Source organism: Volvox carteri, assembly GCF_000143455.1.
Source record: "Volvox carteri f. nagariensis unplaced genomic scaffold VOLCAscaffold_74, whole genome shotgun sequence".
Classification (NCBI taxonomy): domain Eukaryota; kingdom Viridiplantae; phylum Chlorophyta; class Chlorophyceae; order Chlamydomonadales; family Volvocaceae; genus Volvox; species Volvox carteri.
The window spans coordinates 250,681-277,043 of NW_003307617.1; the positions used below are offsets into that span (position 1 = coordinate 250,681).

A 26,363-nucleotide genomic window follows, 5' to 3' on the forward strand; every position below is an offset into this window, starting at 1 on the left:
ATTTGCAAATTAAGCTGCTTTAGCAGCGACGATCTGCGTGTATTGAATTCCTAAAGACTTCCGTGAGCAAAAGTGATAATTACCTATGCCCAAGCCACGAGCTTCAACGAGAACTGGAAAGGTACAAACGTACGACAAAGAAAGCACATTCTACGACCATCATCAGGGCCATGTCACGGACTGCCACGCAAACACACGATGAGCAATCTTTTCCCTTCATCAAGACACCAATGCTGACCCGTACAGCTGCATGCAACATGACCGACGCATGTGTGCACATACACACACGCGTATAGAGATGGACGCGCTGGGTTTGTTCCCCTTTGTTCCCCAACACACAAAGCCAGTGGCGTTTGGTTGCGTTCGCTCCGGCCCCGGACATGGCGAGTCCTTCACTTTCCACAGCCCTGCTTCACCAGACCCTGAAAGTAAATACAGCTTACATGGGATCAAACCAGTGAGCGCTCAATACGCAAAAAGACATCATCAAGTCGCCATGCGAGCTATCTGCTGCTACATCTGCTGCTACGTGTGCTGCTACTGCAGCACTCAATATCTATAGTGGCCCGTTCGTTAATCATGCCCCCTCTACATCTCTTTCTGACGCAATAATAAGCTTCCCGGTGGCTTGGTGGCGGTGTCCCTTCTACCCACCCCGCCCGTGCAACTGTGCACACACCCCTGCCTGCTGCCTCGACGAAAGCCAAGTGCACGTATCCTACACTTGGCGTCCCGACAGACATCCCGCACTAGTTACACCACATTCCTACTTCTTTACCCAGCTCTTCATGCAGCGGTCAGGCATTGCCGGGGGACATGGTGTGATCATCGCACTACTCCAGCTTCTCCTTACACCTGCCAATCAGGATACCCGCCTTGTCCAGCGGAGCACTGATTGCACGGTGCAGAACGACGATGGACGTCGTTGGACCCACCGCCGCGGGGCTGCACGGGCGAGAAGGACCGCCGTCTCTGCCAACTGAATGCAGCACTCCGCTCAGGGGCAGGGCGGTGCAGAAGGCAGTGGTGATGGGGGACAAGGTTACAGAGACGGGTGGGTTGCTACCGGCGCTGGCCTGTGGCGCTGGATTGTATCTTGTGTTCTCACGAGGTGTGATGGTAGTGGTGGAGGAGGTTGAGGAAGTGGTGGCTGCGGAAAGCCTTGTTGGGGCGCGCAGAGTCGACGGCGAGTGGGTTTCATCGGTGCCACAGCCGCGCGTGGCAATAAACCTTCGACTGCATCTGGTGCTGCTGAGCGCGCAGCTGTTCCCAGGTGATGGCGACGATCCATCGGCAAGCGTAACACTCATCACGTGCTTGGAAGAGTCTTCGACCTTGACAAGTCCTCCAGCAGCCCACGTTGGCGACGCCGCGATAGGCGGCGATGGATTTCTATGCCTCACGGATAAAGCAGACCGTAATGGCTGTTTGGTATCCATTAAAGCGTGAAGGGCTTTGCTCCAAGCCGCTGAAGCATTCCAAAACGACGAGGTAGACGTGGAGGCGGAGCCGGTGTTGGAATCAAGACGAGGAGAATAATCCTTCTCAAATTGACGACATGGCTTTGGTGAACAAAGTACGCCTTCAGCAGGGCTTATCACCGCGCGGATGTCCCATCCGGTCTCAACATAATCGGCGACTTGTATCAGGGAATCCATCTTGCTTCCTGTGGAGACTGCTCCCAGCGTACTTGATAATCAACCAGCCAGCACGCGCTTTGGGCGAGTTCACAATGCTACCGTGGAAACTTTAGGGGGAAGATGATGTGCCATAATACCGTGGCAAACGAATTGTCTACCTGCAACAAGCTAGTAACGATTTTGTGAAAGCATTATTGTGAAGAACCCGTCTTACGACTTTGCCGCCCGCCTGCAGAGGAAAAGCGAGGGGCTTACTTCTCACTAACCCAGCGCCAATGCATCAAAATTTAAAAACCCAAAAAAGGCTACATAGGTCCTACTAATGTAAGGTCTTTCGCTTTAGGTTTTCGCGGAAGGCGACCATATCGACGTACGAAGCATGACTACGTGACTTACTTTCTGTTGCCTTGAAGCAAGTCCACCTGCACTTAGGAAGCCATCTAATAGGTATGGCTGATGGTGTTTTACATGTGCCTAACATTGGTCAAAACTGCCCCGACAGACCCCTTACCGCACTGCGACCACGCAACACGCAGAATGCAACAGAACACATCGCCGTAAGCGCCATAATTCAAGCGTGGTCGTCGCCATCGTGATCGTAATGTTTAATAGGCTCACTAGTGCCTGCCCCAGGCTCCTGCCGCCGTTGCTGTTCAAATGCCCAAAACCGCTGTCGTTGCTATTCAATGCGCGTTGCTATTCAAACGCGGCACAACCGTAGTTAAAATGGCCAAAATATTATCCATTACCTTCTACTAGTCCTACGCTACCTCATCTTGTTGTTCGCTGTGCAGTGAACAATTCAACAGCAGGCTCCCTGCCCCCTCGCGTCAGGACACTCCTGTGCGTGGCCGCGGAGGTACCGCCGCCGGTTACGGTAGCAGTGGTCCTGTTGGTGTTATCCACGGTACAGTGGTGTCTTGTTAGTGCTCTCATATCGCCAGCCCCATCGGAGGTACTACTGCCCGTGGGGTGCAGCTAGGCGCAGCTAGGTGTACCTGCAACTCCGCTGCATAAGCAGGTCTATTTACCATACTTTGGCCGCTTGCTTGGGAGGCCATTGAATGGGCCGGGCAGCTCATGACAAAGGGGTGCTTGCTTGCTTTTTTTCCTTTTCCTAAAGGAAAAAAGCAGGTCCCTGTCGGGTCCTAGGGCGGGTGTCATTCACCACCAGCAGGTAATGAACCGGGCTGAGAACTCCTCCCAAGCAAATGCTTGGTTCTGCCTCTTATCAGGTCTTTGCTGGTAACAATTCTGAGTTGCTTCCCCCTCGTCTCTCGTCTATCTGATCGCCTGAGCACAAGCACGGGCAAAAGGGCAGCGAGCACGGGCAGGATATCCCTTCTCCCGCTTCACCCAAGAGCACGTTCCCCTCCCACCAAGATCTAATCTAAAATTCCCGTTCCTAACCAAGAACTCGCAAACCCTAAGCCTCCCGTACGCGCATCCTTTGTCGAGGCTACAGTTGTAAGACGCAACACAGGAAAAAGAAGTTGCTTGGCTCCGTACCAAGTGCAACCAATTTCAACCAACTTTAACCAACTGTAAATCTGCAAGCTGGAACTTAGGGATGAGTGCGTCTTCAATCTCAAGCGCATCTCTCCCGCCCCTCCTTACAGGCCATTCGACCCGGGTTCAAATCCGCCTGCCGACCTCTCGGGTGTTTGAGAGGTGGTGAAATGGGAGGGGGCCCCCCATCTTGTGGACGGTGTAGGACGTGATAAGATCAACTCGCTAGCTGGCTAGGAACTAAGTTGAGGCGCCGTTGATCCGCTAGATTTGGTTGGATGCTGGTGGTGAGTTGCCAAACTCAAAGAGTACATTCTGAAGTCGGATGGGGTGAATGGCTTAGGGTGCCCCTCTAGCAGGGGAGAGCAGGGAATTGCCTCGGGAAGGAGGCCACTGGTGAAGCTTAACCACCCTGTAACAACATCAACAAAGGTCTCCTCTTTGGCACAAGACTTCCAACGATATCGTTGTGCTGTGGTCATCACTTTTGTCAAAGCGCGGGGGTTACGTATTAAAACAGCAGTCGCATTTAAACTTCCAAAGGGTGATGTCACAATGAGGGTTTGACAGAAATCCAACTCCAACTCCAAATCCAAAAATCCAACCCCACTCGCTGCCAACCACAACAGCGCATCAAAAACAACGGCCCATTTAAATCAGTGTCTATTAATGCATATTCCATTTAATATATAACTTTCTTTCATTTCGTTTCACTATTTCCACACAGCCGGAAGTATCTCCAGCGCCACCTCCTTCAGCGACGGCATCTTGTCGCTCGTCCACAGCACCCGTACGTCATTCTCGTCCAACGGATTTCGCAACAGCAGCTGCCAGGGGCCCGGGTAGCACCGGAACAATGTGGCTATAATCCATCCATCCATCCATCCATCCATCCAGACCGGGGGTTTGGGGCGCAAAAGGGAAGGGTTTTAGGGCGAAGGGGGGGGGTCGTGAAGAGGACGATTTGTTAGGGTTTCAGAAATACATCACACGACCGCCAACAGCAGTCCGTTGTTCGCACGCGGCCGGCTCGCTATCTATCCGGTGGGTTAGGTGCCTGATCAAGCATGCGGCGCTTAATCACGCAACCCGAGAATCAATTCCATTCCCCGTTTCCCTTGTGCGCCACATACGCACCATACGCGGCTCATTACACGCAAATAAACATACACGTACACGTGCACGTATATACACACTCTTCCCCCAGCTCCCCCCTACGCGCCCTTTCCCCTGCCCCTTCTCCCCCTCCTCCCCTTTCCCCGGTCACCCCCCTCCCCCCACATCGGGCCCACCTGGCCTATTGCCCTTGAAGTTATGGATGTAATAGGCGGTCGTCATTAGCGGGAACAGCTCCTTACCGAACTGATGACGTGGCGGTGTACGATACGAGGCGAGGAGTTGGGGATTGGGAGTTGGGAATTGGGAATTGGGATGGGCCGGTGCGTCCTCTGGTAAAACAATGAGTGGCGTGGAAAGGGCTATAAAGAAGGGGCAGAATAGTAACAACTGAAAATGCAATATCAGCAAAATCGTTTTGCACGCGTGTGTAAGAAGCGGCTTAGTGGCGGCTGGGGGATTGTCTCATTGGCGTCAATTCGAAGGGATGTCGGTTGGAGGAGCTTTCAACGGTTGACAGTTGGTCAGTGACGGTTGACAACTGTCCTGTCGTGTTGTGTGGGTGTTAACGCCACCTGACCCGACCTGACCGGAGGGCCTTATGTTGGCCAACGGGGGGGAGGGGAAGGGGGAAGAGGGTAATAAAATACTCCATGGCTTTGTCAGAGCTGACGGGAAACGGCCCAATAAGGATGAACTCTCCGAAACCACCCGCCGGGTGGGAAAGAGTGTGGCGTGAGGAGGGGTTGCTGGCCCCGCGCGCAGGCGTGTCTATGCGTGTGTGTGTGTATGTGTTTTTGTTAGTTTCACCCGCTGCTTTCGGCCCCCTTCACTAGCACAAACACCTCTCCAAAACCCCTCCAAAGTAAAACACTTGCCGTACTTCCGCTCTTAGTGGGTTGGCTACACAGCGCTCACTCACCCCCGCACCCACCTTTGCAATTTCCGGGAAGAACAGCGCCGGGTAGTAGCCGCCGCGAACCCGGTCCAGCTCGCCTGTGTGTGTATGTATGTGTGGATATGTGTGAATATGTGTGAATATGTTTATGTGTATGGGCTGGATACATACGGCACATTGCGAAGGGGGACTGTATCTGAGGTCACAGACGTAAATACACGAGGGGAACTTCACAGCTCCTCATCCAGGCAAACCGGTGAACAAGGTAAACGCAGGTGGTGGAAAGGTGGTCGGTGGTGGAGGGCATGGGAGGGGACAGATGCAGTTTGTCGATTAGTAGCCATAACTTAGCATTTTTAGGGGAGGTCAATCATGTACGGCAAACAGTTCTAGGGGGTTAATGATGTACGGCAACCAGCGATGTACGGCAATCAGCAAATCCGTTTCCCACCAGGCGCCCGAAGGCTCCCCGCTCGCTCCCCCCACACCTGGCCTCCGGTGAACCCCCCTCAAGCCCCCCCGTCCTCGGGCAGCGGCAATAAATGGCCTCTTGTTTTCCCACCTACCTACCCGCACCATCACCACCACCTGCACACACATACACACGCCATCCCCCCCCCTCCCCCCAACACCCCTTCCCCCCAACACCTCCCCCAAACCCCCCCTCCCCCCAACCCTGTGGTGCATTAAATTCACCCTTTCATCCGATTGTTGGTTTCCCCGAAACCCCGAGAAACATGCGCACGCGGACACATACACACACCATTAAAGATGATAATGGGCATCTTGCGATCTCGAGCCACCTTGTCGTACAAGTCGTACACAGCGCTCAGCTCCTCTTTCCAGCCGGAGGGTATATGTATGTGTGTATGTGCACATACCGGCATGCCGCCAAGCCCCATAACACCGCCGCCCCGAATGCGTGTTGACACAGGGGAAAGCGTGTGGGCAAACACACAGCATGTGTACAGCCAGGAAAGTGGGCGGGGGGAGAGGCGGGGGAAGAGAGAAGCCCTAGGTTAAGAGGGAGTTAGGATGAGGGCGTTAGGTACGACATGACAATCCCCTTACAGTACGACACGACAATCCCCTCCCCCTCTCCCTTCCCTCTCCACACACAACCCGGCATCCTCGCTACAAGTCACCGATCCGGTGTAAAGAAACTTAATAGCTTTATTGCTGCTCCGCAATTGGTGATGGGTCCGTGTTTTTTCCCAGAACCGGTGGCTCTTCGCCCTCATTTTAAAACCCTGTTACCTCATTTTAAAACCCTGTAAAACCGTCGTCATTACCCCCAGACCTCGGGGCCCACCTCGGGGGTTGAAGGAGGGGTAAGCGATCACAAGCATGTCATCCGTATCTTTGACAAGTTTGACTGGGTCAAACCCAGATCTGTATGGCAGCGGTTGGGTTTCGGAGCGTGGTGTGAAAAGCAATTTTTGGAAAGTGGAGCGAACGAACGAAGATAGGAACGACGGGAAGAGGCAGCATCAGACAGGGAAACGAGTGAGGAACGAAAAATAATGAAATAATGATGTATCTGACGATGTCGAAGGTGAATGTGTGGGACACTGACTGGTGAAAAACCCAGATGCAGCAGCAACGGCGCGCACGATACCGGTCGATGAGTGTACGAGAGGGACTCCCCTGGCGTGCGTGTGTGTGCGTGTGGTATGGGGTTTCGGAGCCTTGCGGCGGCCACAACGCACCTACAGCATCCTTCCTAGTTCCAACTCCCAAGCCCCTTAGGAGTTACGAGTACGAGTACGAGTACGGCAATACCGCCAACAGTACGATAGACTTTCTCGCCGGTGGAGGACCAAAGGACTTGTCGGACGATGGAGCTGCTACCTGCGGACGGCGTGTCGTTCCAGATGCAGCTGGATCGGTCAGCGCCGGGAACGGTCAGCGATGTGGATCGATGCGGGAAGCGTCCTCCGCCGCTCCCCCCGCCCACCACATCCACATTCTGACCGCCCGCACACCCGCGTACCTTATAACCAACTTAACCCCCACCCCACCCCACCCCACCCCACCCCACCCCACCCCACCCCACCCGCCAATTCCCGGGGGGGATGCCTTACTTGTAAAAGCCAAACACCGCCCAGGCCTGCCGGGGGGCGGGGGGGGGGTGTAAAATAGAACATACGCGTGTGTCTATGTGTGTGTGTGTGTTTTGAGGCAAGGTTTTTTTCGCTGTGGAGGAGATTTGCTATCTTCATCATCCTTCAGCTATGACCAGTGTTCGCACGGGTCCAGCTTTTCAAACACACACACACACACACACACACACACACACACACACACACACACACACACACACACACACACACACACACACACACACACACACACACACACACACACACACACACACGTCCGGACCTCTTTCACCCAGCCCCATGTGGCCACGAGCCCCCTCAGCCCCCTCCCACTTATCGCAGCCTTCCATCCTCTCCGTCATCAACCCCCAGCCCCACAGGGCCGGAACCCCAACCCCGGTGTCACTCCCCCCCCCGCCTCACCGCGTTCTGCTGTGTCAGGTAACCCAGTTGGAATACGGCATCTCCGAATTTTGGATCCAAAGATTTGCGGCCTGTGGAAGGGGAGGAGGTAATGCGCGTGTGTATGTAAGTATGTATGTATGTAACGGTGGGGAGAAGGGGAGAAGGGGCGGAGGGGAGAAGAGGCGGAGAAGCTGGGGGAGGAAGCTGCGTGTGTGTATGTGGCGGAGACTAAACACACATGGCCTCCAGACCGCGCTTCAACCGCTTCAACAAGCTGAACTGGTCAAACAGCCATGGCATCTACAGCAACAGCAATGGCACTAACAGCAGCAGTAGCAGCGGCAGCGGCAGCGGCAGGAGAATAACAAAATAATAATCCGTAGATATGTCCCGTTAACAAAGACCCCTACATGCGCGGGCGGAACCCGGGCTCCAGAACTAAATCCAAATCCAAATCCAGTCTACACAGAAAATCTTGAATTGTGTGTACGAATAAGGTTTATCAACCCAAACGCCCCTCCGTCCCAACTTGGTCCTTTTTCCCAAACCCCTCCCCCACCCCTACTCATCCCTTCTCCCCTCCTGCCTCTCTCCGTGGCCTCCCCCCACTCCACCCCACCCCACCCCACCCCCTCCTTCCCCGCTCTTTCCCCCCCACCCCCGCTCCCACCAGCTGCCGGGTCCTCCGTCTGACCGCTCCTCGCCACAGCCAGCTCCACATTGTCCGGGAAAAACACACGTGTGCTTGCCGCTCGGGACCTGTACGGCATCACGTGCATGTGCGTGAATGTGCATGTATGTACGTACATATGTATGTGCATATGCATGCGTATGTGGTTGACGTTACATGCGTATGTGGTTGACGTTACATGGTGTACGACATGGCGCGGCTAAGACCAAGCCACTGTTGATGTTGTAACTCTAAAACCCCTCTAAAACCCCCCTTGCGTGCCCTCCCGTGCTCCGACCCCGGGGGCACCAGAGGCCCCTATCCCCCTAAGGGGAGGGGACCTGCTGCAGATATGCGCGTGTGTAGGCGTGTGTGTTTTGTCTACGTGAGTGTGTGTTGATGAGCTGTATGTACCCCCCGGGCGCTTCCCGCTCACCCCGCCACCCCCCCCTGGCTCTACTTGGCGTCCCAGAATGGACACAATAGTCCTCTTCCCACATACACACAACCCGAACATCAGCTGAATAGGACTAATGACACAAACACACACACACATACACGCGCACACACACACATACACGCACCTGAACGCGCCCAGGAATTGGCGTAGGAAACCCATGGACGCGTTCATCTCGTTCTGCCCCTCACCATCACCTGCAGCAGCAGCCGCAACAGGACAGACAAACATATGCATGGACGGAGATGCTGATGTACAGACGTTTAGACAGATGGATGGATGGATGGGCGGACAGACAGACAAACGTTCACACGCACCAAAAGAGATACGGCGAGGGTGAGGGTGAGGGGAAGAGAGAAGGTAAGTGCGGAAACAAACGGAGACAGAAACAAAGGGAGCGACAAGCCACGCGGCCCCTAGGGCGGCCCCCAGTTCTCCCACCTCGACCCCGCACCTCCCAGACCCACCCACCCAGCACTACCAGCCGCCATTTCGTCACAGTACCTCCTCAGCGAGTAACGCCCACCAATCTTGCAGCAAAGTGTCCCCCTGCCCTCAACACACATACATACGTACACATACATACGTACACATACATACGTACACATACATACGTACACATACATACGTACACATACATACGTACGCATACATACGTACGCATACATACGTACACATACATACGTACACATACATACAGACGCACACCTGACACGGAGGACAGGGTTGTCGAGGGGAACTCCACCTCCACCAGGGGGGCACCATCCGCCAGGGCAGCTTTGACCGCCTCCTGGGCCTGATGGTGTGGAGGTGGTGGATTGCGGGGGTTGCGGGGGCGAGGGTGGGGAACGGGGAGTGGCGAAAAAGGGGGGACGGGGGAGTGGTTTGGTCGGGGTTGTGGTAGGGGACCGCTTGCCTCTGGCCCCGTGGGACCAGATGCGCCTACCGAATGCTGGAAGAGGGGGGCGGGAAAGCGCGGGAGCAACTAAGCACGGTGATGGGGGGAAGCGGGGGGGGAGTAACAGATGCAGGGACCTTGGTCGAGGGCGAGGTCGGGATCAAGGCGAAGGGGGGAGGGAGGGAAGAGCGGGGGGAGGTTGAGGGGAGAAGGCAGGTCGGTGAGGTGTGTGTATGTGTGTGTATGTGTATGTGTGAACGTGATGAGTAATATGGACGAGCGTCTTCACATCACATGGCACTACACCGCACCACACCACGCCGTTTTGGAGGTTGTGGTGGCCGCGGCGGCAGGGAGGAGTGGGACGTGACTAGCTTGCCAGGTACATGAGAGCTTCAGTTCATAGGTATCGTACACCTCGTACGGATGTATGGAGTATACGGGACGTACCTGCCGCATCGCCTGGTCGTAGCTTACGGGGAAAGGTGCTGGCGCCTGACGGTGGGGTGTGCGTGTGTATATATGTGTGTGAGGTGATGATCAGGGTGGAAGGGGGGGAGAAGAGTCAGTAAGGGGTTGGGGGAGTGGGAAGGAAATTCCTAGGGGGATAGAATCGGTAGAGGGGTCAAAGGCGCATGGGGACGGACGACACCGCCCCGTACTAGAGACTAGACACGGCCCACGTGGTGCAGCATGTTGCGGCATGGCCAGAACGGGTAGATGTGCGTGTGTGCGCCGGTGTGTGTTTTGCAGTTGCCTGGGATCCCGGCGGACATGGGTGTGTGCGCGCGCATCCGAACCTGACTTTTCCGGCAGCATCCGGCCTTTTTTTCTCGCCCTACATTTCCCTTCCCTTTTCACCTTTATCTCTCCCTCCGTCCACGGCACACACACGCAAAACAATTTTTACAACGTGCATTTTGTCGTCTGGAGGATCCTATGCTCCTTAACCTTTTTGCATGTATCGGCCTAGCCCATCACCCTCCCAAAGCAGAGACCTAGGCCAGAACTCATTCAGGTCTACAGGCATCATAAGCTTTAATCCTTACATCATATTTAAGAATAATGTATGCTTTAACTAGGTTGCCTTTGTCTGAAGGGGAGAAGCTCTGCTGATGGAAGGCTTTGCTGATGTAGGCCTGTCTAGCAGTGCTGCCTAAGTATTTACCGCGATTTCATTCTTTGCATGTCACCTGTAATCGCGCCTCAGACTGCTGTTGCTGGGCGGCAAGGGGAGCGCTGCCAAGTCCACGAGTTGCACGCCGCGGAGCAGCGCAACGCTGCCTTAAGCTCCCAGTTTGCTTAGGCAGGTTCTGTAGCATCATAATGATTGCGCTTTATTATCGTCCGGAGGTTCAAGGACGATAGGTTAAACGTTAACTTCAACTACTGCAAGCGCAACCGAGCGACTGCCTGTGCGGTGAGGATCGCAGCTAAGCAGTATGGATGCACAGAAATTTGTGTGCATCAACGATGCCAATGTGTCTGCTCTAGCTATAAAGATCCAAAATAGACACCTTTACTAATGACTTGCAGCATTAGTGCATCCAACGCGTTTGCTTTTCACCTAAATTACACTTTTTTTAATAAACCCATGTTATAATAATAATCAAATCATATAACAATCTTGGTTGAGGCTTTGATTGCTCTCCGCGTTGTTCAGGATGATTCAGCTTGACGTATCAACGATTAGCTGGAACACGCGCTTCAAGCCCAAGTTCCCGACGAAGCAAGCAATATGATCTGGAATTTGGCTAGAGGCGATATTGCTGTACCCCTCCCTCAATACGCTAGAACCCCCCAAGGTGGCTCAGGTGTAGCTGTTATGGAGATGGGGCCGGGGAGGGGCTACCTCAGGCCACCCCTGGCAGCGTGCTTTGGGGTGCAGCGCCTGGTGGCGACGGACGTCAAGTCAGCGTTGAAGCACAAGGCGGGGGGATAAGGGGTTAAAGGGGTTAAATGGGGGGGCCTCATGTGCGAGAAAGCGGGAAATGAACTGCCGATGTCCAAGAGGTCCGAAACTGCTGGAGCCCTAAGCGGCGATGGGAAGGGGGGGAGATCTAGGGGTTTAGGTGTTTAGAGGGTGTTCTGTTTGTTGTGTGTTTTGCCGCACCTCTTTCCCCCCTATGTGCCTTCCGTCTCGTCGTACCTGTACGCCGCATCTTTCTCTCTCCTCTATGTCGACCTGCGCTCCTAGATTCGTACCGCAGATCTAACCGCCGTGTCGTACATATGCCCAGATTTGAGATTGACTTTCCTTTCCTAAAATCCTAAAACCCTAAAACTCTCCATCCAACCAGGAAAACTCCCGCCGCTCTTTGCACCTTCAGCGCCATGGCTTCCGGGCCCCCTCGTCGGCCTCGTCGGGCTCAGGGCCCACCAATCAGAGCCCCCGAGTTTAAACTTCCAGTTTTCCAGTTTTCCCAACGCGTCCTCTTCCCCCTCCCCCTCCCCATCGCACCCGCATCCACCCTACAAAAAACACAACCCGAAACAAACCCCCTGTTGGTCAGGCTGATCGCTGCATACGACACTTCGTATTTGGCCGGTATCGAGTGCATCTCAACGTCGGTAGTACTTTAAACCGTTTACCGCTGGGTACGGAGATGTACGGCATAAGGTAGGTTTCCTTTTGCGTGTGTTCCTCTTTTTCAAAATTGCCATTTTTGCCCCTGTAGGCCAGGTTGCGGTGTCCGTATGTTTTCCATCTTCCTCTTCTTCCTCTTGTTTCCCGCTAAATCCCTCTCGGAGGTGCGTGAGGGGGATGTTTCCGGCGACCTCCAGATTGTCTTCTCCCCTGTCCTGTCCCCTCTAACCCCCTTTCCACACATATACACACACATCAAGATGAACTGTCGGTGTAGATCGTATGATGTTATTACTTGGGGTATTGCTTTGGGGGATGGGTGTCAGATGCTGAGTAGTTGCGTCATCGCCTGGGACTACTTTAGTTGTCAGTTATCAGTTAATTGTCAGTGTGCGTGTGTGAGGTGTCCGGCAAATGAACCCCTCCTCCCCCCCTCCTCTCCACCCGATTTCCTCACGGTCCACGTCCCAACATATGCGACAACAGGATTACGTCCCCTCTACCACACACGAGCAGCTGCCGCTGACCGGCAGTTCTGAACCCACCGCCAGGCTCGCATAGCACTGCATGACTGATCGGATGCATGCGCGGTGTACAGTATGCGTTCCACGCACGCATGTCGAGATGTCGTGCAGTCCAATAGCGATAGCCTTCGCTCTACTTCTCAGTGCAGTAACGTCATCATCAACTGCCGCAGGAAGGGAGGCGCACAATGCCCCCATTACCCTCCATTCGTGACCTTTCGGTTCCCCCTGCTGCGTCCTTTCCCCTGACGTACATCCAGAATGAGCCACCAGACCGAGTAGCGTGGGGATGCGGTGGCGGACGTCCTCCCGTGCTGGGGGACCTTTCCATTGCCTGCCTTGTCTCTAATGAGCTCGTGTGGCCGTTCCTAGACATTTATCCTGACCAATAATTGTACCAATCTGTGGTGGTCACTTGGGCATCACGATTACCCCACGTAGCAATAGACAGTACACGGTCGCACATGCAGTACGCGGAGGAAGGAGGGCAAGTACCATGCAGCTAGGCAGGCGATGTCGCGGGCATGGGAGGAGGGAACAGGGGTAGGTAAGCTTGGGACATGGGGCAGAGGTAGCACCCTATTGTGTCATACAACAGCCGCAAAGTGCGGGAGCAGGTCCAGCAGCTATGGCATGGAGGATCGGAATACACGCAGAACTTGGGGGCGTATGATAGTGTGCGTTGCCTCGGTGTTAAACGATTAGGGACAGATAGGCTTCGGATGGATTAATTGGGTTTCATCTGTGGGTTGAATGGCTGGATGGTGCCGTGCGAAACGGAACAGGGTAGGCGTCCGTGTTTTCCAAAGTCTGACGAACCCTGCGGCTTGGGTGCGGTCTGGATCCGGAGAGCCATACCGGCCCCCAGTTGTGGTGGCTTTAATAGTCGGCTGAAGAAGCGCGAATCGTTCAGGGCACGAATCGCCCAGGGTATGCACCCAGGCAAGAAACTGCTCAACGCCAATCTCTCATATCTTTCCAGACGAGCTTTTACTGGCTCCATAGAACATGCAAGTTAATTGGCATGGGATGGCTGATAGACCCCAAACGCACGATCGCCAAGCGTGCAACCAATGCATGCTCCTTTACTCGGTTATGAAGTCAAAACGAATATGACAAGCATCATCAGTCCCATGACTACAAGTTTAGACGTTGTCCTTGTAGGTAGCAAAGGCGAATCCGTAATGGACGTCTTGTAAACCCTCTTCAGCTCACTAGATGGAGAAAACATTTTCATATTAGGTAATTTATAATGAACTCTGTATGCTGTATTCATTGTTACAGCTTTAGTCTTTCAGTGCTCAAGTTGGCCTCCAGGGAGGTGCCGCCGGTCGTTCGTGGGGTTGCCCTCCAAGTGCCGCGCTCGCTCCCCGGCTTCCCTCTCTTGTCTTGTCGTCAGGTATGTTCTTTATGTTCGCAAGTTTTAATCTGTCTATTATGTGACGTACTCATCCTCTTCTTTTAACTTTATACAGACACAAGGCGAGCCAAAATGGCGTCCAAACGCAAGGGTGGCACGTCCGGAAACAAGTTCCGCATGGCCCTGGGTCTCCCAGTGGCTGCGGTGATGAACTGCGCAGACAACACAGGCGCGAAGAACCTGTACGTCATTTCGGTCGTCGGCTGGGGCAGCAGGCTGAACCGCCTGCCGGCCGCCGCTTGCGGTGACATGGTGATGGCCTCTGTCAAGAAGGGCAAGCCTGACTTGCGCAAGAAGGGTGAGCAGTGTATCTTTGCTGGCAGCGGCTGCGGCGGCTGCGTCATTGCGTATCGGTGTGGCGCAGCTAGTTTTCACTATACCAGACTTGGAGCTCGTTATTTATGGCGTTCTACTGCAATTGGGGCTTCTTCTTCGGCTTGCCTAAGCTATATGGCAGCATGGAAGGAAATGGTTTGGTGTTGCATTTCGACCTATCTTCAAGTGGGATTACATTATTAAGTGCATCTTGTCCTGTGTATCCTTGTAGTGACCCCGGCGGTCGTTATCCGCCAGCGCAAGCCCTTCCGCCGGAAGGAGGGTGTGTACATCTACTTCGAGGACAATGCGGGCGTAATCGTCAACCCTAAGGGTGAAATGAAGGGCTCCGCCATCACTGGCCCCGTCGCCAAGGAGTGCGCTGACCTCTGGCCGCGTATCGCCAGCGCGGCCAACTCTATCGTTTAGGTGAGGCCTGGGTTGTACGAGGTGGGCGTGGCAGGTTAGCCCAATTTCGCTGCGGTGTTAACACTCGATGGAGTCACGTATGAGGTGTGATCAGGGTTGGTGCGTTGACGAAACGGCCTTGTTGTCCTTCCTCTCTATTAATAACCATTACCCTAAAAGCCGCTTACTGCGTTCCCCTCCCCCCTGGTTTTCCGCTGCCCCTGCAGGAAGTTGCTCGCTCCTGTAACGGCTAGCCGCGCTATAGTGTCCCTGTTCCCTTGCATGTCCATTTTTGCTGCACGGAGAGTCAAGAACCAGCTTTTTTTACAGCTTGCGGGCAACAGTAATGGACAGAAGCAGCTTCCCAGTTATCGTAAGAAATTACGGCGTCGCATATTTTGCAGTGGAAAAGGCTATATATGGATCAGAGCCTTCAGCGGACGTTGCTGGCTCCTTACAAGCATGGCCGCAGTGGAAGGCATGGGTTTGCAAGGGTAGTGCTGACCGGGCCTTATCCGAAATCGGAAGCGGTAAGCAACTACGCATTAAAAGTTGTTTCGCGCTTAAGAGGCGAAGGATCGCGGCCTCATTCCCAGCAAGTAAGTCAGAAGCGTCTATGTGAAATGTTTAGTTGGCAGGACAGCAGCACACGCATGCATCCAAAAGCGCATATGCAGGTCATCCTCGTCGTGGTGATGACTGGGACAGGAGTGTCGCACCCTCTCGCGGACAGCAGCACTGCTTCCTGGCTACGTACAACGATGTAGGACCGCTAAGTTCCTGGATGCGGTTCTTCTTGACTTGTTGTCCGTCTGCAAGTGTGCATCCGCATGTTCCGCATCTGCCTTGGTCTATCATGAGCGCTCAGCGGTTTATTCGGTGACGGGCCGTCGAAAAAGTAATGGCGGGTTGATCGGGTAAGTGTCGTGACCGTTTGCTGTGAGGCGGGTTTGGCCAGTTGCACGTCTTAGGGTTCTACCTGTCTGCATCTCCTCCTTTATGCCTTGCCGTAGTGTTGGCACTGTGTCCATGGCCCCCCAACCAATCCTCTGGCATGATCTGGACTGACGGGTATATTCGCGGGATTGGAGTCAAGGTTCTGTTGTCCTGGCCGGAGTCTCACGTGTTACACCCGGACCGGATATACGGTGCATTTTCGACCAGACGTACCAGCTTGTGCTCGGTCTGGCGACGCTGTTTTTGTTCGTTTAGCGAGATTTGGGGACTCGTTGAGGTCTGGTAGTAGGGGGGATTTTGTTGGAGAGATACACGTCAAATCAAGCAGTCTAGTCTGACAAGTCGGCACGTCAGGGGATACGTATTGGTTGGCGTGTGTTTTATGTTGCTACGGGGATGTGGGTGTTTCTTTTCTTGAGACTTTACGGTGCGCTACTTCATCACAAAGCGGACTTCATTCCTATGCAGATTTGTTGGCTGGTTCGGATGGAGTATCCTGCTGCTGAATGACCGATGATGAGGCGTAATACAATTGGCTTAATCTTTGCTTACCCCTTGCTGGGAATGCTGAGATAAGTATGCGTCTGAGGCCATCAGCACGGCTTGCGTGTAAAGCATTACGTGGGTTCTCAGTGCATTTTCCAAGGAAAGGCGATGCAACCCTGGCGCAAGATTCCGGTACTTCTACTGGAGGCTTGGTGTGAACCTGCTGGTTGTTATCTTGTCCCCTGATGAATCGTAATACTAATATGGCTTAATCTTTTCTTACCTGTCATGGGTATGATGAGAGACGTATACGTCTGAGGGCAAGATGCACGAAACTCTCTTCAGGTTTGTTGCAAGATGGAGTGTTCACGCGCAGCTAAGATGCCTTGGATTTCCTTGTTGGGTTTGGTAAACTCGCTTCCGTCGCAAAGTGGACGCCGCTGTAATATTGAAAGATACAATATTGATCGCTTGTCTCTTGTGCCTCCATCGCGGCACCCCTGCACAAGGCATATCGTAACCAGTCGGCTCGGTGAACCTCATTGCCGGTTGCGGACCTGAACAGCCTGAAATAATTCAGCTTCAACTCTCCAGCTGAGCTGAGCGTTAATGCAGCACTTGTCTTCCAAATACTTGGAAACTTAAATCGTTTCGTGAGCACGCATTGAGAGCTTGATTATTAAGTTTAATTGGTGGTGCCGTACCGCTATGCGCGCATGCCCAGCATGCAAAGCGTGCAAGTCAGGCAGCAGACAATGCTTCGCTCCCTTCCGCAAGCATTTCATTTTTCACAATTACTCAGGATGAATACTTTGTTTCATGTAAGGAAGAACTCATTTTATTCTTGACTTCAGTGTTCTTGCGTTACTTGCAAGCTTATTGAAACATGGACGATTGAATTCTACGTCGAATTGCTCCGCTTGGCACATCCGGTGAATATACCCTTTCCCTTTTATCACTCCTTAGCCTGGTTGAACGCTCGGAAGCAGCTTAGGAGGAGAGTGAAATGCCGCGCTGGAAGCTGGTACCGCTAAGCGGTCTCGCGGTTGAGCTAACGCACGATGTGCATCTCAACAGCTGTCTCCGAATCGGGCGAAACGTGTCGGGGCCGGATGCCCTTACACTGCCACCTACGATGACGCAGTTCAGCGGGATGCATTGCCGGGTGTACGCCGACCTCATCACGGTGAGCCCCTTCACACATCAAAGACCTGCCATCCTCAAAACTGCAGTCCATGCTGTTTCGTACCTCCCATCCGCACATCTCAGCGAAATGTATTCCAAGTCAACGGTGGACTGCCACCCCCCTGAACAACTCAACCCAACCCCTAGCCATCCCAACCAACTTCCCCCCACAACAGCGCCTAGCCACGATGAGGACGCACGTGCCCTATCACCACACCAGTCACATTCCTCCTCCGTTCCTTCTAGCTCCCCCAGCGCTCCCGCCACGGTAGCAATGCCCGTCGTATCTCTGCCCTCATCCCGGTTCCCCATCCCTCATCCCCGCCTTCCCCCCTCGACCTTCCTCTTAACGACCTGTGCAACCATTCTCCTATCTAAACACAACTACTTCTCACCACCAACTACCAGTTGTCTCTTTGTGGCGTTTTGCATGTCATTCCCACCACCACCGCCACCGGACGTCCCCGCACCGATTCATACATCCTTCAGGGCACGGTGCAGTGGTATGTGGAGGACACCTCCACGAACGGCACCTTTGTGGACGGGGAGCGCATTGCCCGGAACAGCTCGGTGCGGCTGCAGGAGGGCGCCCGACTGAGGCTCAGCTCGCCACCGCAGGAGACTATCGAGTAAGTGGAAGGGCTATGTGGTGGGTGGAATAGCGGCGAAGGAGAGACAAGACACCTCTACAACGGGCTGGGCTGGGAGAGAAGAGGAGAGAAAAGAAAAGGGTTGGGGAGAGGAAGAGGGAGAGGAAAAGGGGTTTACAGGAAGGAAAAACCGCCGAGATTTGAGCACGCGATTCCTTGAATTTTTTTGCTAAAAATTTGAAATTCCCACATATGCCCTGCGGCCAATTGAATGTATTCACGTGAAGGTTTGAATTCGTGCGCGATGAAGCCGACGATGAGCGCGGTGACAACTACAGCCATTACAGCCGCCCTCTACATCATCAACAGCAGCAGCAGCAGCAGCTTGGCCTCCACCATCATCAGCTCCCGCACCCCCACCACGTGTCGCAGTACGGCGGCCATTATCCACCGCCGTACACGGCCGGCGCAGCTGGTGGCGGCGGCGGCAGCAGTGCGTTGCAAGCGCACGTGAAGGCGCAGCAAAGCCACGCGGGGTACGGCATTGGCGGCGGCGCTAATGCCGGCGGTGGGGGTTGCGGCGCGGCAACGGGTGTTGGCGGCGGCGGGGAGGGAACGAGCGTGCTGTCGCACCCGCAAGCGCCAGCATTACATCACAAACGCAAGGTACAGCACTCTCCGCAGCCGCAGCCGCAGCCGGGGAAGCGGGAAGGAGAAGCTTGTTGTTCGGTATAGAGGGTTCGCTGCTGCGAAGAGTATTGGGTTGTCCTGGGAAAGGAAAGGTAAACCGGACGCTGGGTGTCGTACTTGCCCCACAGGTCAACGACCTAGTCGACGGCGGCGGCGCCGACGACGCAATGGCCGCCGCCGCCGCCGCCGCGCCTGGTGCCTCCGCTATCGCACCCAACCGCAATGTCGCGCGGCGAATAAACAATAACACGCCTGCTACCACCGCCGGCGGCGGCGGCGGTGGCGGAGTTACCATGTCGTATGGCATGCCGCCGATGGGCATGGGTGGCGGTGGCACTGCCGCCGCCGCCATAGCCGCCGCGCGGACATCCTCGGCTGCAGCGGCGGCGGTGCCGAGCTTCTACGCCGGCGGCATGACGGCGACGCTGGGTGGCGCCGGCGGCGGCGGCGGTGCGGGTGCTAGTACGGAAGTGCTTGTCAACCTGCAAGCGCAGCTTAGAGCGGAAAAGAACGAAAAGGAGGTGTGCCGGGAGTGGTAGCCACAGCCCGTTCCCACAAGTCCTGACCCTGCCTTTCAAACCTGGCTGTATCCCCGCCTCCCCCACCACCCCTGCGGACGCTCCCGTTCGGTACCACCTCCCCCTCTCCACCTCCCCCTCTCCACCTCCCCCTCTCCACCTCCCCCTCTCCACTTCTCTCTCCCTTTCTCTCACATATGCACATATACACACACATACACACGCACGAGGAAACACACACACACACACCACGACTTCGCCGAACTGTTTGTGCCGGTAAAGTTACGCCTGTGTATGTGTATGTATGTGTGTGTGTGTGTGCACGTGCCATCTATCCTTGCCAGCTCCCCACCTGCCCTCCGCTGCTCACATCATCACTGGGAAAGAAGGCACACACCGCCGCAGCTACTGCCAGAGCTATATCCCTCCTGCTATCCATGCTGCTGCTCTTTTAGACTTCTAATGTGTATGCACGTATGGATGGATGTGTGCATGTGCATATGTACGCGCGTCTGGGTTGTGTGTGTGTGTGTGTATTTATCGGTGATGTGACGAGCTTCCCCAGGTAGTTAAGCGGCAGTTGGAGCAGTTGCGGCGGGAATGTGACGAGGCCACTCGCAGTCTGTCGGCGCTGAGGGAGCAGCACTCCTGCCTGGTGGACCGAAGTGCAAACGAAAGGCAGATGGTGAGGTGTGGGGGGGGGGGAGGAGGGTTGCGAGGGGGGGACGCAGGAACCCAAGTTAGGGGAGGTATTGATTGGGGGGAGAGGTGAGGGAGGTGAGGTTTTTGAAAGGCGATTGTCCGGGACGATATGAGGAAGCAGTATGTGAAACCCGTTGGGCGTGTGCACGCGCGCGGCAATGTGGTGGTGTACGGTGTGGGCGGCGGTGGGACGGCTTGTGCGGCCCCATGTACGGCGTTGTACTACGCTCTTAATTCAGAACCCCATCGTCCCGCCCGATCCACACGCCGGGATACACACAGCCCGCCTACCCCTGCCTGTTGTCGATTTCTCCGGGGCCCCGCCACGCGCGCACACAGACACACACATAAACACACACACATAAACACACACACATAAACACACACACACAACCCCCAACCCCCTGCCGTTACAGTGTGTGAGCCGTGAGGAAAATCTTCGCGGTATGCTGACCGCTGCGGAGGCTCGTGCGGATCTGGCGTCGCGTCAGGCAGAGACCGCGGCGGAGAGGGCCCGGGGAGAGCTGGCGGAGGCGGAGGGGGCGAGGAGGCATGCGGAGAGGGAGGCGGCGGACGCCAAGGTGGGGTGGGTGGGTGGGGGAGTGCGTGTGTGTGTGTGTGAGTAAGGGGAGCGGCCTGTGTTTCGAAAGGCTATCTAAGCGTGCAGTGCAAGTACTTAGGATATTCACAGAACATATATGTATGTATGCATGAATGTGTGCATGAATGTATGTATGTATGTATGTATGTATGTATGTATGTCTTCCTGCAGGTCCAGTTGGCGGCCATTCGCGAGGAGGTTGAGCGGCTGAGCGCGGAGCTGCGGGGGGAGAGGTCGGAGGCGGCGGCGCAGAGGGCGGCGGCGGGGGCCGCTCGTCGGGAGGTGGAGTCGGTGCGGGAGGCGCTGGCGGGGGAGCAGCGGGACAAGAAGGCGGAGCAGGTGGTGGGGTGGAGTGGGGGGCTGGGGAGAATGAGGAAGGAGAAGAAGTCGGTGGACAAGAAGGAGGAGAAACCTCCTAAGCCGTAATCACGCATTCCACATGCATGCGTGCATGCATACATACAGATAGACGGACATAAAGACTTTATAAAGGCATAACTTGGCTCCCCCCTGCAGGAGCGCGCTGAGCGGTTGCAGCAGCAGCTGGAGGTTGAGAAGGCCTCCGCAGCTGCCGCCCGGCGGATGGCGGAGCAGCACGAGGCGGAGCTGCGGGCGGCCAGGACGCAGACGGAGGACGAGCAGCGGGGCAGGAGGGGTGCGTACCCGTGTCTGTGTGCGTGTGTGTGTATGTGTATGGGGGAAAGGGGGAAGGGGGAAAGGGAGGGAAGCGGCTTGGGGGACAGGAAGGGCTTGAGGAGGGATTTCCTCCTATGGATGCGGAGGGAGCGGAGCGAGATGGTGAACCAGCGAACGATTAACCACATGTACTGGTGGATGATGACTACTAATAGCCTGGAACTATTATTACTATTACTACTACTACTACCACCACCATTAATACTAGTACTACTAGTACTACGACTGCTACTACTATGACGACGACAACGACGACTATTTGCGTCATGTATACACACCACACCTAACTCCCGGGGCCCCCCCCCCACTTGCCCCCCACCCCCACCCCCTCCGCTCCCCCCGCAGCTGCCATCGATGAGGCCCTCTCCCTCCGCGTCCAGTTGGAGGACGTGCGGCGGCAGGTGGGGCAGCTGCAGGAGAGGGTGCTGGGGCTGCAAGACGAACTGGCCACCCGCCACCACCGGCTGTGCGAGCTGTCCAAGTCGCATGCACAGGGGGAGCAGGTGGGGACCGGCAAGGGAGGGAAGGGCGGGGGGCAAGGGGGGCAAGCGAGTTAAAAAGCAAGAACTCTACGACAATCTGGGCCTTTCCCTGTACGGCAATAGACGTGGTGTCCGCAGTGGTGCCCATGTGCAGCTGGGGTGGAGGGGTGAGGGTGTTCGTTGAGGAGAGCGACGACCCGCATGGTTCCCCCACGGCGTTGGTCCGTTGGGTTTCCTCCTAACGCCGTACACACACTCGCCTCGGCCTTCTCATACACCAGTTCATTACCCCCCCACCTCCCACCCCAAAACCCTTCCCCCCACACACACGCAAACACATACGCGTGCGCGCCCTCATTCCCGCTCTCACAGCTTCTCAACGGTCTACACCAGACTCTAGCGGCTATGACCCACATGTACTCGACCCTCAGCCATCAGTACGCACAGGCCCTGGCGGCGGACGAACACGACATCCCACCGCCGCCAGTGCCAACGGCAGCTGGCGGCGGTGCCGGCAATGACGTTGCCGCCACTGCCGGTGCCGGCGCTGGCAGCGGCGGCGACGCAAGTGGCCATGGTCCTCAGGATCAGCAGCAGCAGCGGCACTTGGGGCCCCAGGGGTGTGTGGGGCCGCAGACCGAGGCGACCTGCGTGGACGAGCAGACGGGGGTGATGGGTTTGGCGGGTAATGCCGAGGCGCTGCGTGCGATCATGCAGTCGCAGCAGCAGCAGCATCTGGGGGCCGGCGGCGGCGGCATGGTGAGAGAGGAGAGGAAGGGCAGGGAGAGGGGCGGCGGGGGCGGAGAATAGTAAAAGTGGTAAAAGCGGTTTTATGTGTTGACAGTTGAGTTGAGTCGACGGCTCCGATCACGTCCCATCGCACCACAGGCGCTGAGAGCGTTATAACGACATGCGTTTATCTGTCTGTCTGTCTGTCTGTCTGTCTGTACGCGCTTACTATCATGGCGAGGCAGCTCTCAAGTCTCTGGGGATATAGATGGTGGTGATGATGATATGATGATGATGATGATCGTGATGGATCCTCATCCTCATCACCATCATTATCACCATGCGGAGGTTTCATTCCATGAGACGTATTACCGCTCTGCCGCGGCTCCTTAGTCCTCCCGCTCCGAAAACCGCCGCAACCAAGCTCACGCCCGAGCTCTCATTCACTTTTCACACACACACACACACACACACACACACCACCCACACACACAGACGTGTGCCCGCATGTTGCTGCCCTGCCCGCCCTGCCTGAAACCCACACCGCCCTGACCCCCTCCCCCTACACAATCCAGGCCCCACCGTCGCATCTGGGTCTCACCCACCAAACCGGTACTCTGCAGCTGCACCCGCCACCCGCCACACTGCCCACCGGCTACACAGCCTTTCCGGGCAGCGCAGGTGGTGCCAGTGGCGGCGGGGGCGGCGGCGGCGGCGGCGGCGGGTCAGCGCAGGCCGTCAGTCCGCGCATGTTTGGCAGCGCCGACCCCAACCTGCTGTTAACACCGCCCGCCGCCGGTCATAACGGCGTCAACGGCCTCAACAGCCTTAGCGGTAGCGGCGCTGTCGCCATCGCCGTACAGAACAACAACAACAACAACCTGACGCAGCAGCTCCACCTCATGCCTCAGCAGCAGCACCACCAGCAACAGCGCCACCACCCGCAAGCAGTTCATCCTCGACACTACCAACAGCAACAGCACCAAAAACAGCAGCAGTACCCCCCTCATCAACAGCAGCAGCACCAGCAGGTCTCCTTCTTCATGTCGCAGCAGCCGCAGCTACAGCAGCAATACCACCACTCTCAGTTCTTGGGTCAGGCCAGGCAGAACCTGGTGGGTCTGGGATCCATGCAGGACGGGACGGGACGCGGGGGCGGCGGCGGCACTGCCACCGCCGCCGTCACTCCGGCGGCGGCGACTGGGTCGCTGCCGGTCGGTCTGGCGTCGCAGCCACTGCAGCACGTCGGCTTTGCAACGCCGCAGTTGCAGCCGTACAATGACGCGGCGGCGGCCGGTCGCGGCGGGACGCAGCCGGGTCCCGCCGCCTTGACGCCGCTGCAGCAGTTGCCGCTGCCGGCAAGTCAGCAGCTGGAGTTGGGACTGGGTATGGGGCTGGGGGACAGTGAGGCCGGTGTGGTGGCCGCTGCAACCAATGGCGGCGTCAATGGCGGTGGCGGCGGCATGTTCCCCGGCACACGTGGCGGCAGTCAATTGCCTCTTCTCGGGGGCTTGCTGCATCTCTCGGAACAGCAGCAGCAGCAGCAGGAGCTGCAGCAACAAGGGGTGCTTCGTGGCGACGTGAGTACCTCGGGATTGGGATCGGGGTCTAAGTTACAGGAGTGTGTATCTGTGTGTATGTATGCATGCATGCATGTATGTGATCCTTTTTCGACTAATCAGAAGCATCTGGAATCTTAAGCACCTGGATCTTCGGGGAAAGGTTTCGGCACCAGCCAGCCATCTTTTGTTGTTGGCACCACCTTTCGTCAACCCGTGGCCCGGCCTGACCCATGGGTCGTCACTTGCCCCTTGCATCCTGCCCACCTGTTTTCCTGTTTCATGGTTGTTTATAGCTGGATGGCGTCCCCGCTGGCGGTGGCGGCGCGCCTTCGGCCGCGTCGGCCAGCCAACATACGACACCAGCGGCCGCTGCGCGCGCTGGCGGAGGCGGAGGCGATATTGAGGAGGACGCGGAGCGGCGAGATGTCAACTTGGGTGGAGGAGGTGGCACTGCCGCCGCCACACCTGAAGGGATGGGCGACGGATTCGGCGCCACCGCCGCTGCTGCCGCTGCCGGTGATGACGAGGAAGAGGAGGGTGACGGCTACACGAGCCGTGTGCGCACCGGCGGCAGCGGCAGCGACCGCCGCGACTCTCCAGGTGCCGCTGGGCCAGCGGCCATGGATGTGGACGACGCCTGCGGCGACGGCAGCGCTGCCGCCGCCGCAGGTTGTGCTGGCGTCGCACCGCAGGGACTCCGTCCAACGTCAGACCAGGGTCCCCACAACCAGCAACAGCGGTATGCAACACCAACGGTGGCGACGGCGCCACCGCAACCAGCCCCGATGGAAATGGTTGCTTCGGGAGGTATGTCGTCGCACCGCAACGCATCCATCAAGCCAGCGACCGGTGGCATGACACCGTGTGGGACGACGGCACCTCCTGAAGCGGCGCTGATCACCGCCGCCGCTGCTGCTGACGCTGGTAGCGGCGGCGCCGGCGGCAACACCTCGGGGCGCGACGTGGTAGCGGCGTGGCCGCGGCTGTTCAGCCGGCACCTCACGCCAACCAAGCAATCCAAGCACGCCAACGCCAACGCCACTGTCGGCGCCGTGGCCGTGATGGCGGATGGCGACAGTGATACCACTGCCGCTGCCGACGGTGCTGACGCCGCTGGGGATGGAGCGACGCCCGCCAGCCGACCGCGCTTGCCTATTGCTGACGGTGACGACAACACGGCCGGTGGGGGGGAAATCGTTACCAGCGGTGCCGGTGGCGGCGGCGTCAGCGCGCTGGTGCCGGCGGCGGCGGCGGTGGCGGCAGCGGCGGCGGCGGCTGGTCGCGCTGCCAGGGAAGACCATCGCCGGAGCCACGGCAAGAGCCAGCCGACGGGCTTTATGTACGACTTGGGCTACGCAGGCGGCGGAGGCGGCGACCTCGCGGAAGACGTCGCTCCAAGATCCCAGGACCTCCCCTCGCCGCAAGCACCTGCCGGTGGCGGCTCAGCTGTCACGGATGCGCCGCTAATGCGGGAGTGGAAGCAGCAGGCGCTTTCGGGGCAGGACTTGGCGGGCGGCATATTCCGTGGCACTTGCAGCCAGCAGCAGCAGCAGCTGGCGCAGCATCTGGGTCTGTCGCGCAGCTTTGCGGAGGGGCAGCGGGACAGTCTAGGGCAGCTGGTGTACGGCGGTACGGCAGGTGCGGGCGGCAGCGGTGGTGCCGGTATCATCGGCGGTATCGGCCTTCCGCCTGACGCCACAACATTGGGAACGAGTCCAGAACTCCGGCTGGGAATGGGAGCCTCGCAGGTTCCTCCTCCCGCCGCCACCGCCACCGCCGCTTCACCCCCCCCACCGCCGCTTCACCCCCCCACCGCCACCGCCGCTTCACCCCTGCCGGGTTCGGAGGAAGCGCTGGGCCTTGTGGGGTTGAGGGCGGGTCTTGGCGGGTCGCTGCTGGGGCGTGGAGCAGCCCGACATGAGTTTGCATATCAATCCCCCCCAGCCGTGGATGGCATGGTGGAGTAGTCATTGACCCTTGGTCCATGCACCCTATATGATTGCTAGTCAAAAATAGATTACGGTGGTGTTTGCAGCTGCTTGCGCCTGGTGCCGGTCGGGCATTTGTGTGTTTGGTGCATGGCGCTTTGATTGTTACTCCTTGATTTTGCTGTCACTGTGTGTTTGGCTGTGGATTGAGCTGGACGCGTATGAACTGGAATTATGAAAGGGGGATACGCTTCGTCGCCGGCTGGACGATTTCACATCGCCGCGCTT

The 26,363-nt window shown here is 56.8% G+C and overlaps 5 protein-coding genes across 5 annotated transcripts; 4 read left to right on the forward strand and 1 right to left on the reverse strand.

Moving 5' to 3' along the window:
• Window positions 1–443: 443 nt before the first annotated feature.
• On the forward strand, window positions 444–1,449 carry VOLCADRAFT_98600 (uncharacterized protein; the record flags this gene model as incomplete). Its single annotated transcript, XM_002957447.1, has 2 exons — window positions 444–457; window positions 867–1,449. The coding sequence occupies 2 exons, from the start codon at window positions 444–446 to the stop codon at window positions 1,447–1,449; spliced, it is 597 nt and encodes a 198-aa protein (XP_002957493.1).
• Window positions 1,450–3,862: 2,413 nt separating this feature from the next.
• VOLCADRAFT_107711 (uncharacterized protein) lies at window positions 3,863–11,156 on the reverse strand (the record flags this gene model as incomplete). The annotated part of the gene is made up of 11 exons (XM_002957491.1): window positions 10,889–11,156; window positions 10,146–10,190; window positions 9,744–9,782; window positions 9,506–9,593; window positions 8,925–8,994; window positions 8,341–8,429; window positions 7,689–7,759; window positions 7,248–7,273; window positions 6,476–6,555; window positions 5,200–5,261; window positions 3,863–3,976 (listed from the first exon to the last, which is right to left on the reverse strand). Exons 1-11 carry the CDS (start codon window positions 11,018–11,020, stop codon window positions 3,863–3,865), a joined length of 816 nt encoding a protein of 271 aa, XP_002957537.1. The 5' UTR covers window positions 11,021–11,156.
• A 1,145-nt stretch (window positions 11,157–12,301) lies between these two features.
• Window positions 12,302–13,198, forward strand: VOLCADRAFT_98602 (uncharacterized protein; the record flags this gene model as incomplete). Its single annotated transcript, XM_002957448.1, has 3 exons — window positions 12,302–12,315; window positions 12,374–12,446; window positions 12,980–13,198. The coding sequence occupies 3 exons, from the start codon at window positions 12,302–12,304 to the stop codon at window positions 13,196–13,198; spliced, it is 306 nt and encodes a 101-aa protein (XP_002957494.1).
• A 996-nt stretch (window positions 13,199–14,194) lies between these two features.
• Window positions 14,195–15,510, forward strand: rpl23 (component of cytosolic 80S ribosome and 60S large subunit). The gene is made up of 4 exons (XM_002957449.1): window positions 14,195–14,205; window positions 14,282–14,524; window positions 14,774–14,970; window positions 15,177–15,510. Exons 2-3 carry the CDS (start codon window positions 14,299–14,301, stop codon window positions 14,968–14,970), a joined length of 423 nt encoding a protein of 140 aa, XP_002957495.1. The 5' UTR covers window positions 14,195–14,205; window positions 14,282–14,298; the 3' UTR covers window positions 15,177–15,510.
• A 1,888-nt stretch (window positions 15,511–17,398) lies between these two features.
• VOLCADRAFT_98604 (uncharacterized protein) lies at window positions 17,399–26,114 on the forward strand (the record flags this gene model as incomplete). Its single annotated transcript, XM_002957450.1, has 12 exons — window positions 17,399–17,578; window positions 18,067–18,206; window positions 18,600–18,660; window positions 18,986–19,378; window positions 19,941–20,060; window positions 20,494–20,658; window positions 20,850–21,020; window positions 21,195–21,333; window positions 21,720–21,877; window positions 22,229–22,615; window positions 23,161–23,989; window positions 24,535–26,114. The coding sequence occupies 12 exons, from the start codon at window positions 17,399–17,401 to the stop codon at window positions 26,112–26,114; spliced, it is 4,323 nt and encodes a 1,440-aa protein (XP_002957496.1).
• Window positions 26,115–26,363: the final 249 nt, after the last annotated feature.

What these genes read in the sequence shown, in the direction of transcription:
- rpl23 (XM_002957449.1), top strand. Translation starts at nt 14,299, where the DNA reads ATGGCGTCCAAACGCAAGGGTGGCACGTCCGGAAACAAGTTCCGCATG. An exon ending in GCCTGACTTGCGCAAGAAGG is followed by an intron (nt 14,525 to 14,773) that starts GTGAGCAGTGTA and finishes GTATCCTTGTAG; the next exon opens with TGACCCCGGCGGTCGTTATC.